At 36.3% G+C, this 15050-nt stretch overlaps 1 protein-coding gene across 3 annotated transcripts in view; it reads left to right on the top strand.

The window, feature by feature from the left end:
- Positions 1-15050, top strand: part of TMEM117 (transmembrane protein 117) — a 540188-nt gene that overhangs the window by 288443 nt on the left and 236695 nt on the right. For 2 of the 3 annotated variants that reach the window (XM_036866945.1, XM_036866947.1), the window contains exon 4: positions 8249-8348. The exons of the other annotated variant lie outside the window; for it this stretch is intronic. In XM_036866945.1, coding sequence (XP_036722840.1) covers positions 8249-8348 — 100 coding nt within the window. The remainder of the gene's footprint in view (positions 1-8248; positions 8349-15050) is intronic. 3 annotated transcript variants of the gene reach the window in all.

The following is a 15050-nucleotide window of genomic DNA, read 5'->3' on the forward strand; positions in this document are numbered from 1 at the left end:
CACTTAATCCACTTACATTTAAGGTAATTATCGATATGTATGTTCCTATTACCATTTTCTTAATTGTTTTGGGTTTGTTTTTGTGGATATTTTTCTTCTCCTGTGTTTCCAGCCTAGAGAAGTTCCTTTAGTATTTGTTGTAAAGCTGGTTTGGCGGTGCTGAATTCTCTTAGCTTTTGCTTGTCTGTAAAGCTTTTGATTTCTCTGTTGAATCTGAATGAGATCCTTCCTGGGTAGAATAACCTTGGTTGTAGTTTTTTCCTTTTCATCACTTTAAATATATCCTGCCACTCCCTTCTGGACTGCTGAGTTTCTGCTGAGAAATCAGCTGATAACCTAATGGGGATTCCCTTCTATGTTATTTGTTGCTTTTCCCTGGCTGCTTTTAATAATTTTTGTCTGAATTTAATTTTTGTTGGTTTGTTTAATATCTGTCTTGGTGTGCTTCTCCTAAGGTTTATCCTGTATGGGATTCTCTGTGCTCCTTGGACTTGAGTGGATGTTTCCTTTCCCATGTTAGGGAAGTTAGGGAAGTTTTCAACTATGATCTCTTCAGATATTTTCTCAAACCCTTTCTCTTTCCCTTCTTCTTCTGGGACCCCTAAATTCGAATGTTGGTGCATTTCATGTTGTCCCAGAGATCTCTGAGACTGTCCTCAATTCTTTTCATTCTTTTCTCTTTATCCTGCTCCTTGGCAGTTATTTTCACCATTGACTTTAAAGGACAAATGACAAATGTAATTTTGCAGTATACATTTGAAGGGTGATGAAATAAATTTTCTTTCTTTTTTCACATGGATAAAATAAATGTATTTTGCTATATAGCTCTTTCACTGTTTGTGCCAGCAAATTGGTGCACGAAGTTATAGATTGATATCTAGCCTCATTTAAAAGGATTGTTTTAAAACAATAAGATTCAGTAGATACCATGCAGAGATTTTACAATATTTCACTTTTTTCATTATTAGCCAACTAACTTATATTCAAATTAAATAAATTTCCAGTGTGTGATTGCAGAAAGTCAAAGATGGGTTCTTTATTTTGATTTGATTATATCCTACCCTCTACTTTTTTATTCTAGAAGAGGTATAAACATAATACAATGATATTCTATTCTAACTTTGTTAGAACATCATAATTAATTACATAGCCCACAATTTATCTGTGGTTTTCTTTTAGTTTTTCTTATATTGCGAATCCTTGTTTTTATCTTTATCCCTTTATTCTCTTCCTAGTTGGCCCTGGTGTCAGATGATCTAAATAAACTTTTTATATTAATTCATTAATTCATTGCTTCATTCATTTAAGTATTTTTGTATTCCTAAATCATACTATACACCAAACCAAAATTTTCAGCTGCCTAGATGAAAAAAATATTTTCTTTACATTTGATGAACTAAGTCTTGTGGTAGAAAGGGGCAATGTGAGACAGTCATTAGAAGACTTTGGGAAATTTGTTTAACATAGAAGTATATTCATAGTGTTACAGTAACACCAGGGAAGGGGTGACTTATAGGAATAATAGCAGTCGATTTCTCAGTGGACAGGCTTAGTTAGTAATCTTAGGCCAGAAGAAAGGTATGGCATTCCAGACAATGGGAGCATTGGATGCAAACATGCTAAGGTACGTCATAGAATGGTGGGATAGTTGGTGAGATTGGTTTCATGGTGGGAAAGAAGACCTAAGAAAAGGAGACTGTGAGATGAAATATGAATCTGAAAAATAAGATAGCTTGGAGAGAGTGAAGGATCTTCTTATCCATGCTTTGCTTTTTGGGAACCACTACATTATTTTGGAAATGTGAGCCCGTATGTCAGAGATCTAACATTTTTTTTCATACCTATTATGAAATAGTTGTGCTAGAAGCTCTATATTCTTTATTTCATGTAATCCTCAAGAAACCCTGTGAAGGGAAGTTATTTTTATCCCCATTCTACAGATAAGGGAATGGATGATTATCAAGTTAATCATTTGTCCCAGGTCATAAAGTGGGGAGGTGTTTTGCAAACCTAATACTTTCTGGTTCTAGGACTCTTGCTCTTCTAGTACACCATATTAATTCTCCAGAAGTTACCATAGTGGCAATAAAGAATCTATAGTGAAGTGAAGATAATCACAGGGAAATAGGAGATTAGATTAATTCATATTAGAGATGGTTATGAACAGAGTTAAGACATTGGTAGTGGTGATAACAGAAAAACAGCATACATTTGAGGCCCTTTCAGAAGTAACCTCAGTGGTTAACCAAATGTTGAGGGTAAAAGACAGGGAGGAATTGATGTTATAGTAAGGTTTCTGTATCTACTACAAACGAATTTCACTGAATGGGCTTAAGCAAGACAAAAATGAAAGGAAGAGTTGATGTGTGTATGTGTCAACAATCAGGATGGATTTGTCCAATGAAAACTCCATCTATAGTCTTATATATATCTTCTTTATAGAAGTTAGAGGGAATGAATGACTAAAGTTGGGGAATTTGCATTGGTATTTTATCTGTATGCATTTTTGGGTCCAGATGCAATTTTGATCACTCCAGCCTCCTTCTAACAATTGTCTGCGACATTTGTCACCTTCCAGTGGATCTTGCTCTGTAGCTTCATACCGTAGGTCTTGCCTGGAAGGTCCATACACATGTATTGAGCTCTATCAAAGTCTTTCAATAGTCAAGAACTAGCTATTTTGAGCAGAAATACTAAAATGTGGTTATTTGGATAACAGTTGAACAAGTGACTGGATTAAAGGCTATTAATCATTTCATTACAAGTGAAAAGACTGAGAAAGGTTAATCCTAGGTTTAATTTCTGGCATTTTATAGTGACAGATTTTCACCTCAAGCCTTAAGAACATTTAGAGTTTTTGCTTGAGTTTCATTGTGTTTAATGCAGGTAAGTCAACTTCTTGTCCATGATTTACTTGTGTATGAAGCCCCCAATCTTGTTTATGTTGCCTGAACATGGCTGAGAGAGACAGCTGTGACATTATGAATCCAGCTGGCCACAGATGGGTCTTCAGTGAAGCATGAATCCATACTGGTTTGGTGATCTATGTTTACTGATTCAGGAGATTCATCTCCTAAATCACCTGGCATTAACTGCATCTACTTACATATAAGTAATAGACTGAAGTAAACTGGAGCCTCTGTTGCTAGTGCTCAAGACTCTCACCGGTAAGGCCAATTCATTATATTATCATTTCATTGACTATTTAGCCCATGTTAGAGTCTGTTTAGTTTATGGCCATTTAGCACATAGGTTTCACTAGGTACAGTAGGCTTAGTAGCTCATGTTTTCAGGTTGTTATGATAATTATGAACCTTTCCAAGATCCTGTTGACGTTTACACACATATGTTATGGATTTGACAGTTAAGCTTGAAATCTCAAGAAAAAAAAACTGAAGTTGTAGCTTGAAAAGAAATTCATTTAGAATCTTTAAAGAAAATATCAACAATAAATACTTACCTGGAAGGCTGGTAAGACTGCAAGCTTTTCTAGATCTAAGCATGGATAGCCAGCTAAAGCTCAAAGCAAAACAAACAAAAGATGTATGAATAGTTGAAATAATTAGCTAAAACTCTGAATGAAACTAAAACTTTAACGGTGCCTCCTAGCAAATAAAATTTAAACTGTTGTGTATATAAACTCCACAACTTCACATTTTCAGAGTCTAATATGACAGTCAAACTGGGAAGAATTGCTGATATAAATATATACACACTCTGTCCTTTACAACCTGAGCAGGAAGTATTGTTAAATGTTAATGAATGTGCAAATCAGTGAAAGTTGAAAGTTTTTATGGCAGGTCTGCATATTTGTAATTCTTCTTTACATTTGTCCAAAACAGCAAAATTAAGAATAACTACTAAATTTTTTGGTACAATATATCTTTAAAAAAATTTTTTTTATTTTATGTGGGACTGTAGTTGATTTACAATATTGTGTTAGTTTCAGGTGTACAGCAAAGTGATTCAGTTATACATATACATTTATCTCTTCCTTTTCAAATTCTTTTCCCAGTTAGGTTATTACAGATTTTTGAGCAGAGTTCCCTGTGCTATACAGTAGGTCCTTGTTGGTTATCTATTTTAAATATAGTAGTGTGTATATGTTAATCCCAAACTCCCAATTTATCCCTCCCCCCCACCTTTCCCCTTTGGTAACCATAAGTTTGTTTTCTATGTCTGTGAGTCTGTTTCTGTTTTGTAAATAAGTTCATTTGTATCAATTTTTTTAGATTCTGCATATAAGTGATGTCCTATTATATTTGTCTTTCTCTGACTTACTTAGCATGATTATCTCCAGGTCCATCCATGTTGCTGCAAATGGCATTATTTCATTCTCTTTAATGGTTGAGTAGTATTCCATTGTGTGTGTGTGTATATATATATATATATATATACATCTTTATCCATTTAGGACATTTAAGTTGCTTCCATGTCTTGGCTATTGTAAATAGCACTGCAGTGAACATAGGGGTGCATGTATCCTTTCGAACCATGTTTTTCTCTGGATATATGCCCAGGAGTGGGATTGCTGCATTATATGGTAGCTCTATTTTTAGTTTTTTAAGGAACCTCCATACTGTTCTCCATAGTGGCTGTACCAATTTACATTCCCACCAACAGTGTAGGAGGGTTCCCTCTTCTCCACACCCCCCTCCAGCATTTATTATTTGTAGACTTTTTGATGATGGCCATTCTGACTGGTGTGAGGTGATACCTCATTGTAGTTTTGATTTGCATTTCTCTAATAATTAGCAATGTTGAGCATCTTTTCATGTACCTGTTGGTCATCTGTATGTCTTCTTTGGAGAAATGTCTAGAATAACTACTAAATTTTATATATCACTCTTCACTTTTAAATATATTAATTAATTCATAAATTCTCTGTGCCATCTCCTCTGCATTTTCATGGCCAGTACTCACCATGTGCCCACAGCCACAGAGGAGGGACATTCCCCTATTTTGTGCTGACATATCTTTCTAGATGAATACAGGACAGTTATTCTGTAATCAAGGAAATGCAAATGTAGTTGGAGAAGTGAAAACACAAAACAATTTAAAAACATATTTAATGGTTTTCTCTGTGGTAAATTCTTCATTATTCAATCTTATTTTATTGTTGTTTCTAGGGTTTAATATACATAGGTTTACCTATGTAATATATGAATAAATATGAATAACTTGGGTCACTTTGTTAATTCATACATTAAGCAGATGTTTGTTGATCACATACTGTTTTCAAGCAGTGCTCTAGGTTCTGGGGAATTAACAGTGAAAAAAATAGCTAAAATAACTCCCAGTCCTCCTGGAGCTTATTATCTAGTTTTAGCTATTTTCTTCTCTCATGGTTTTCAGTGATGGGAACCTGTTTCTTAACATCCTAGTAATTTTTGAATGAATGATGGATTTTATACATAAAAATGTATAGAGGATCTAGATGATACTTTATTCTTCCTGAAAAGGTTCACTCTTTCCTCTGTTAAGTGGAAAGAATAGAAGCTGATCACTTTAATTCAGTCATGGAATGGACTGGGTAAGGACTGATTTACAGTTTCATCAAGGACCCATCCATCTCTGGTTTTCTCTAGCCTGCCATACCCCTGTATATCTTGGGCCATTCTCTCTAGCAGGCTCTAAACTGTAATAGTTTCCTCAGCATGGCGAAGTTGCCAAACCTCTGCTATACTTTACAGAGGCTTTCTGCTTAGTCTCTCAGCATCCCCAGTGTTCAAGTTCATAATTTGGTAAATGTCTTGAAAGGACAACCAACTGTGTATCATGCTCTCTTCTGGGCCTCTCTTTTCTCACAAGAATCTTGGCTCCTTAAATTTCAAATGTTGCCCCTCTAACCCACTGAGACTGCCCTCTGCCCAGGAAAACCCCAGATCCTCCTCCTCTTGCCTTGCACACAGAATCAGTTAATGTCTCCAGAGAAAATATAGTATAGCTAACCTTTACACAATTCTCTCCAATCTGGTATCTTGGTTTTCTTGTCCTCATTGCTTCATCAGCTCTCAGATGCCTTTAAGCAGATTTTGGGAGTGACTTTTATATTTTGTTTAGATCTTTTAGTTGTTCTTGGCTGGATCATTGGTCTGTTGCATGCTTATCATCTCATCCCTATTTTTAGATACTGAAATAGAAGAATGATGCCTTCTCTTACACAAATCTATACAACCACAAAGAATGTAGCTGGAAATTTCTACCCTAGCCCAATGTATTCTAGAATTAATTGGCAGAGTGGACAGGTAGAGATGTATCATTGAACAAAATCTTCAAAATAGGTGTCATTGAAAAAGCTGGACAATTAACAGAGCTAATACTCCATAGTACACTGAGCTCACTGCCCAGGAACTGCTTAGATGGATGAACTCAGTATAAGTGGGAGTCCAAAACCTAATGGTAGCTCTGGGGAGTTGTAGCTTCTGGATGCGACTCTTGACTTCTTATTATGAATTATCTTCACAGGAAGTAATTCTTGATTGTCTGTCTTACTAAAATACTGGGGAACAGAGATATTCTTTGTGTTTTTTATATCTCTACTAACACTTGTAGGAAGAAGGTATAGCACAGTGGTTAAGTGCCTGGATTTGGGAGTCAATCAAATTTAGATTCAAATCTTGTCCATTTACTAGATGCTTGACCTTGAGAAAGTTGCAAAAACTCTCTAAAGCCTTAATTCCATATCTGTGAAACAGGAATAACAATACATTTCACTTTTCTGATATGAAAGTTGATGGAGACTCAGTTTTCAAAGTGCTAATAACAATCTCTAGAACATTGCTAGCATGCAATTTATGGTAGCTAAAAATTTTTTGGCTATTATGGAAGCACATGGAATTAGAGACCCAGAATTTTGAGATGAGACCTTAAGATATTTACGTAGTCCCTCCATAGACTTTAAGATATTTACATAGCCCCTCCAAAGAATGAAGCATGTGGAAAGAGTTGTTTTAAGAATTCATAAGTTTGTTTTTGTTGTTAAAAAACTATGTAAATATCTGTTTATATTATGGATAAAAAACTATATGAAATAACTCTGGGAAAAAATAACTGAATTGGAAAAAGTTTAACTCTCAGTGACTTCAAAAATGTGCTTCTTCATAGTTTCAATAGATAACTAACAAACATATCATTCTCTACTGCATATTGTTTTAAAGTTAATACTCCAATATGAAATAAAAAGTTAAAAAATGGAGTTAATCTAAGAAGAGTCATGTTTAACTGGTACTCTAAGTTGTACAGGTATTATCATGTTTAAGAAAAGGAACAAAATTTAAAGGAAAAGAAACCTAGCAACTAACCCCAATAAATTAAAAAAATATATAGTAAAAGAAATCTGAGTGAAAAACTTAGAGTTAAAAATATAGAGAGAGACAAATTTGGTTCCTAGCTACCATTCATTTGTTATGTGGTATTGATTGAGCAGGTTAAGTGATCTCTTTGAGTCCCATTTTTCTCAGAGAAATTACAAGATGGTAAAAATGATACTTCGAATTTTCTTGACTATCAAACAAGAAAATGAAAATGCTTGATAAACAATAAGCATGGTCTTATTACTTGTATTTAATGATTGGGTGTACCTTTGAATCTCTCTTTGAGCTGTGAGGAATATGAATTGGTGTTACATAGCAAGCAAACAAGAATTCGCTATGCAAAAATAGTGATAAAATGAAATCTTCTGGTTATTGCTACTTAAGTAATAATTTAAACCACGTATATTTGAGTCAATTTTTACATCACTTCACTGTGTGGAAAATTTTCTCTAATCTTGATATTCTTCTGAACATTATTCAGATATGATATTATACCTAAAGCTTATTCCCAGCACCTTTTCAATAGTTCTGACTCGACAGAACTGAAGGAAAGTGAGCTCTTCTCTTCCTTTCAAGTTACTCTAATTCAGGAATTGTTTTCTGTGCTCCTCATACTTGAGTGAGTGTGAAATGATGCCTTTGCTGAGTATTTCTGTTTGATTTTCCAAAAGCTATTGTCAGTCCTATAGCTCAAAAACAAAAGGCACATGGTAATTGGTATAGTCACAGTCAGTCTTCGAATCTAATTGGAACTGACCCAGACACCCGCAGAGCTCCTCCTAGCCTTTCAGATTTGTAAGCATAAATGATGAGACGAAAGCAAGAAAGCTTGTGGAAAGGGGAAAAAGCCCTTTTGCGTGTTGCTGAACTAGAAAGCTTTGACTGTATGGCTCTCTGAGTCCGGACAATGTCTTGTGTGTTTGTTTCCACAGAGCATATATCATTACAGACTATATGGGCATCCGAAATGAAAGTTTCATGAAATTAGCTGCAGTAGGGACCTGGATGGGGGACTTTGTCACAGCTTGGATGGTAAGAAATTTTAACTTCACCCATTTCAAACGTCAGATGGAAGACATGTTCATAATGTTGGATACACACTACTTTTTTTTTTTTTTTTAACAAATAACTTCATGAATTATTTTATTTCATGTTACATGTCAAATAACATTCCAAAGTAAAAAAAAAAGGATCTTGTTTTCGTGGTTAGCATTATTACATTTGTGCAAAGCCCTCAAACATGAGAAAGTCTCATTTATTTCACAAAATTTGAACGTACAGTCATTTAGGTAACTGGTTTGTTAGATAATCCAAGTCCAGTTATCCCTGGTTTTTCAAGCAACAATTCACAGGAAATGCTGAGCTCTAACTGTTTGTGTGCCTGTCAGCCCAGCATCCTGATCTCCAGCCCCTTTTTGACACAGCCGTGCTCTTTGTTTTGTTATATCATTCCTCTGTCCTCCCAAGGATTAGAGATATAGTTTCATTTTCTCAACTAATGTGAATTGGATTTTATTGGATACACACTGCTTTTCATGGTTTAGAGCAAAATAGTTACCTCTGTTTCAAGGGGAACAAATTCATGAATATGGACAAATCTAGAGATTATATGCAATATCTGTTTACCTCAGGAAATAACATCAATACAATTTTAATACTAATGACTGTCCACCAGGATATATTTATTTATAAAATGCATATATATGTGTATGTACAAAAACATATACATATGCACATATGTGTGACATACAAACATATACACATTCATAAAATTAGTGGAAAATTCTTTCCTGTGAAATTCTAAATAATTTTGTGACGATTGTCTGTTTGTTGTTTTTTGACATGTACACTTTTCAGGTAAGAAATGCTGTATGGCCTGTCTCAGAAGACCATATGAAACGTCCTTTAAGGACTTTAAAAATAGTTTTCTACATTTGTTTTCCTCACTGAACCTACTAACTTAATGGTAACTAGGGAGTTCTGAGAGTTGTCTGTTTTAATCTCTTCTGTGCATTATCAGTCTTTATTACTATATGTCTTCAACAATTAGACAAACCATGTTTCATGCTGTGATCATCTGCCAGGAGAGTAACTTCTGTTTCTAACCATTGAGTTAATTAAAGACAATATGTAGCTTAAAGGCCTTAGGTCCTGTAAGTTTACAGGAGAGTCTCAGAGTGCAAAGAGTGTAACTCTCATAAAAAAGGAACACTTTAACCTTCATTGACACCATTCATAAGTGTAGTCAATCCTAATTAGCTTCATTCAAATTCATTCACTTGAAAATGAGAGGATTTATCAAAAGAAAGATGATGCCCAAATTAAGCACGACTTGGCAGGGACATGCAACTACAGATGTGTTCCTGATACTGCAGGGAGGTTCTCACAACAGTTACTGCCACTTCTATTGATAGCTTTGCTTCTTACCTAGAACAGGTGTTTTCAGGGCACAGGAAGCAGTTATATCTTAATTGCTACTACTGTCATCATCCTGGAAGAGTATCAAGTAACCATAAAAGAGTTTGTCTAGCCTGTTTTTGAGCTCCCTCCCACCTCTGTTCAATTTTAGAATGTTACCATAACAAATTACCAGATGCATTCCATTTTGTTAACTTTAAAATCGAAATTTGAAGATGTTATTTATTTGTAATCATTAGAAATAGCAATGAGAATAAGCCAGATGTTAAGACCAGGCTGCCTCATCTATTTCCATTGGGAAAAACTATTTAAAAGGAAATATATGAACTTTAAGCTTGTAATTTCCTTACAATTTGAGGTAATGCCTTTTGGAAATTTCTGCATTAATTGTGGATTATGATTTTGACACCATTTTATGATGGCTCTACTTACTAAAATGGAAAAGAGGACTGGAACAGGAGTTCAGAAATTTGGATTCTCTGACTTGCCACCTACGGTTTGACCTTCCACAAATAGTGTACAATCCTTTGAGCCTTAGTCTGCACATTTCTTAAAAGGGGTTAATAGTTCCTACTGGTGCTACAGGTTTTTTTGTGACGAGTAAACGTGTGGTCCTAGAGCAGGACTTAAAATGCTGACATGTAAGGGAGGTATAAGTGCTTTATCGTTATTGTTCATGTTTTTGGACCCGCATCCTCTTGACTGGGCCCAGTTCCTTGAAGTAATGGCAAAGGCAGGTCATTGATCCAAACCTTAGGCTGCCCAGACTTCCTGTCTCTTCTGTGAAGCTCCAGGAGCATGAGAATCCCACCTTATACCAGGCCTGGGGTTCAGAGCATCTGGAGTTTCCTTCCTATTGCGCATGCTAGAGCAGACAAAAGCAATAGAGTACATTGCTTCCTCACTTCTGCCTGTTACTGGTCCTGATCAAAGTCAGGGGAGAGCTAAGAGCTAAGAGCAAAACCTAAGAGCTGCTCTGGAGTTTTCAGGCTCAAGTCAGCCATTGGATACATAAATCATTTTCTTTCCCATGATGACATCATTATTTATTTGTAACCCAATTCCACCCAACTTCTCCCCAGACTTTGCCACAAAACAGTGTTTCCTAGGCCATATATAGCTCTGCCCCTATTTATTGGTTATATTGTTATTTTTTTTAAATTAGGCTATTTTTCTTTTGAACCATAAGGTGGGGTCCAATGCCTAGGCAGTATTGAGAGGCAAATGCATAGTACAGCTTTGACCAAAGACCTTTAACCCTTAATCCTGGTTGGATTTTTACCATGCACTCTTCTGCCCTACTCTTATGGTTTAGGGGAATACCAATAATTCCACAGTTCAGTCTGTAGTCTTTCTCTCTCTCCATCATCTGTCTGACCTTCAGAGTTTCTCCTAAATTTACTACTTTAATGTCTTCTATTTCTATTAACTAACCTGATAACTTTTTACCTTTTCCTATACCATAGATTACTGCTCCAATCAATACTTCCAATACCACAGAAGTAGGACTAGATTGAGGGTCAAGAAAACTATGTTATAGGTTTAACCCAGCAAACCTTCTGGGGTCTCTCATCTGTTCCTTTCTGAAAACTGAGGAAGAACCAAAATCCCTTTCTGCTTATGTGATCTGAAAAACTGACCTTTCCCCATTAGCCACAGGGGTAGAAATGGCAAAAGAAACAGTTCTCTCCTGATTTGAAAGTACAGTCACACAGGGAGGATTCCCAGAGCACATCATTTCTATTCCCATTTCTATTCACTGACTAGGCAATATGTTTCCATATAAATATTTATATGTCTACATATGTGTCATTGATAACATTTTTTAAAAATAATAGTTTTCCTCATGAGGGGAGTCTAAGGAAGCTTTGACCTTCATTTCTCCATAGAATTCTCATCATGAAATGAATATCAATGATGGTTACCATTATGGAAAACCAACGGACTATTTACATTTCCAATAAAAGCGTGGCTTTCAATGCAGTTCAGAAATAGAGGCTTCTTCTTTGGTGGAAATAATTCAGAACTTTTCCTTGGTTTTAAAAGGCACATCAGGACTGATGTGCTCCACAGGCAAGGCTGATATCAACCAATCTGACAAAAATCTTTGACCCTCACACTACCAAGTGTCAAGCTCTGCTAGGTTCAGTTCCCTGGCAGTCCTGACTTTTCCGGGCTCTGTGGTATGCCTTGTACAGAAGGCTATAAGTATATGTCAGGGTTCAAGTTACTAATTTTTTTGTCAAATAGACTTTTTAAAAATTAGTATAAAAGAAATACATAAAATGACCAGTGATGTAATTCATCACTGAGCTGGCCCTTTATGTTAAAGAGTTGCAGAGACGAGCTCTATCACGAGGGCACGCGGAAAGCAAAAACGCTGGGTGTCTCATGCGACACCATTGCCACGTAGCCCCATGTTTGCCCATGCTCTGTGCCATTAAGCAATGGAGGGTCGGCTGTTCCACAGCACATGTCTCCAGCTTGACCACCTTCCCCATTTGGAAGACAGAGGTCACGACCTCTGCTGAGGTCTAAGGTGGCAGGGGATCCTGAGGACATCATGATGGCCCTTGCTTCTGCCCCTTACTTAATACCAGAGGGAAAAATCACTTCCGGTATATGTATACCTAATTATCATCCCCTTTCTCCAGCTCCTGGTTCCTCCCGCTCTGGTGGCTTTCTCTTACAGCAGTAAGTGGTACATGGCTCATGATGGTGACAGGGACATCAGACTCCAGGTTTGAAGTTCATGGTTGTGGGGAGGTGAAGGAGGTTACAAATAAAGTGAAGACAGTTCTGACGGTAAACACTAAAGTCATCATAAAACTTATACATACACCCTGCATCATAAAACCACATACTGTGTTGTAACTCCCAGTAGTCATGGGACCTTGATTGGCCTTGACATGTCATTCCCAGAATTGTGTGTGGGCCTTTGTGTATATATGCCACGACTGGCAAAGCTTCCACCATGGAGTCATGTCATACACTCATAAAACAATTCACATTTTTGTCAATAGCCTTTGCCTTTATTTCAGGTTATTACAGTTTTTACTGAACCAAACCTGGGTCTGCTTGCCCGCGCACAGTAAAACCAATCTGCTGACACCGGCTTGTGGTGAAGGAGAGTACAGCGTTTATTGCAGGGCGCCAAGCGAGGAGTCCAAACAGCTAGTATTTATAAGGCCCAAACTCCCCGAAGCTTTTCAGGGAAAAGTTTTTAAAGACAGGGTAAGGGAGGGGGGTTATGGGGTGTGTGACCAGCTCATGGACATTATTCTGATTTGTTGGTGGTGAGATAATCAGGAGTCAACATCATCAACTTTCTGGTTCCAACCCGTCTGGGGTCCACATGCTTGTGGGTGGAAGAGTTAAGAAGTTAACTGCTTCCACCTGGTAGGGGTTTTGGGATCTGCAAAGCAGCTCAAAGGACATGGCTCAGAATATTATCTATAGCCCCTGAGGAGGAACTAAAGGTCCTTGACTTTGTTTAATGGCTAAACTGATTATTTTGTCTTTTTGCCTGTTTTCCTTTCTTTCTGCATTTTCTCGCTTCTCTGATTAAATGTACTCTTTGGAACTCAGGGAAGCCTATGAGACTAAAGTCTTTTGACAAACAAGAGGCAGGTGGAGGACATGGTGGGGTTCTGTTCTTGGAAGGTGTCATAGGTTCCTGCTCGGTTACATAGTGATCATTTGTTTTTAAAATTATGCGTGATTTTAACAGGTTTTTCCTTCTTCATGAAATTGGAGATGTATTAGAACCAGACAAGCTCAGTCAATACCTTCATGTGGAAATGCATTTGGATTGATAAAACACAGGCTTTGTAGTTGTATTAGAACAATAAATAAACTTTTAAAATTTGCTTAATTGTTTCTTTCTTTTGAAGCTCTAGTAAGAATATGATTTTAGAAAAAAATAAGTTTTTAAGAGTATATTTTACCCTTCTATTTTATTTATTTATTATTATTATTCTTTAAAATATTTATTTATTTATTTTCTGCCCTGGGTGTCAGTTGCGGCATGTGGAATCTTCATTGCCACGTGCAGCATCTTCGTTGCAGTGTGGGGATCTTTAGTCGCAGCATGCAGGATCTAGTTACCTGGCCAGGAATCGAACCCGGGCCCCCCGCATTGGGAGCATGGAGTCTTAACCACTGGACCACCAGGGAAGTCCCTTACCTCTCTGTTTTAATCCTGCCTGTTTTATGTGTAAATACTACATTATCCCTCTAAATATTTGAGCGAAAAGTTTTGCCTTCCTATTTTTCACACATTTTTCATTTCTTCAGAGACATTTTTTTGATTCATATTTATGTTACTAATATCTTTGCTTCAAAAGGTTGTGTTTATTTAATAGGCAAAGCTGAAAACTCTTTCTACCTTACTTGACTATAAACTTCTTGAGTGGAGTTACAATGTCAATTGTGTTCACAATTGTATTCCTAGCACCCAACACAGTACCAGGCATAAAAAAATAAAAGGTGCTCAAGAAATATTTATTGAAAGAATAAATAGATATATCATAAGAGCACATAAGCAGTAAGTTCTATTTCTTCTTTTCTCATTCAATTTTGTGACTTAGTGTTATAAAATGGACATTCTAGAATATTGAAAATGTGGAGGGATGAGACCTGTACTGTTCCAGGTGCCTAGATATCAACTCCCTTCCTGCGCTCCCCCAATAAAGCTCTGCATTTGCTCTTGCTTAGCTTGTTTCCATAACCAGGAAGACACGTGCTAGGAAACACCCTTGAATGGACGTACTAGATTGTATTTTAAATTTTTATTGAAATTAGTTGATTTACAATGTTGTGTTAGTTTCAGGTGTACAGCAAAGTGATTCAGTTATATATATATATATATATATATATATACATATATACATATATCCACTCTTTTTTAGATTCTTTCCCATATAGGCCATTGCAGAGTATTGAGTAGAGTTCCCTGTGCTATACAGTAGGTCCTTATTAGTTATCTATTTTATATATAGTAGTGTGCATATGTCAATCCCAATCTCCCAATTTATTCCTCCCCCTGCCCCTTATGCCCTTGGTAACCACAAGCTTGTTTTCTAAATCTGTAACTCTATTTCTGTTTTGTAGATAAGTTCATTGGTACCCTTTTTTTAGATTCCACATATAAGTGATATCATGATATTTGTCTTTCTCTGTCTGACTGACTTAGTATGACATATATATTCTTTTTTTAGATTCTTTTCCATTATAAGTTATTACAGCATATTGAATATAATTCCCCGTGCTATACAATAGGGCCTTGTTGGTTATCTTTTTTATATATAGGAGTGT

The sequence above is a fragment of the Balaenoptera musculus genome, chromosome 10, assembly GCF_009873245.2.
Source record: "Balaenoptera musculus isolate JJ_BM4_2016_0621 chromosome 10, mBalMus1.pri.v3, whole genome shotgun sequence".
NCBI classification, from domain to species: domain Eukaryota; kingdom Metazoa; phylum Chordata; class Mammalia; order Artiodactyla; family Balaenopteridae; genus Balaenoptera; species Balaenoptera musculus.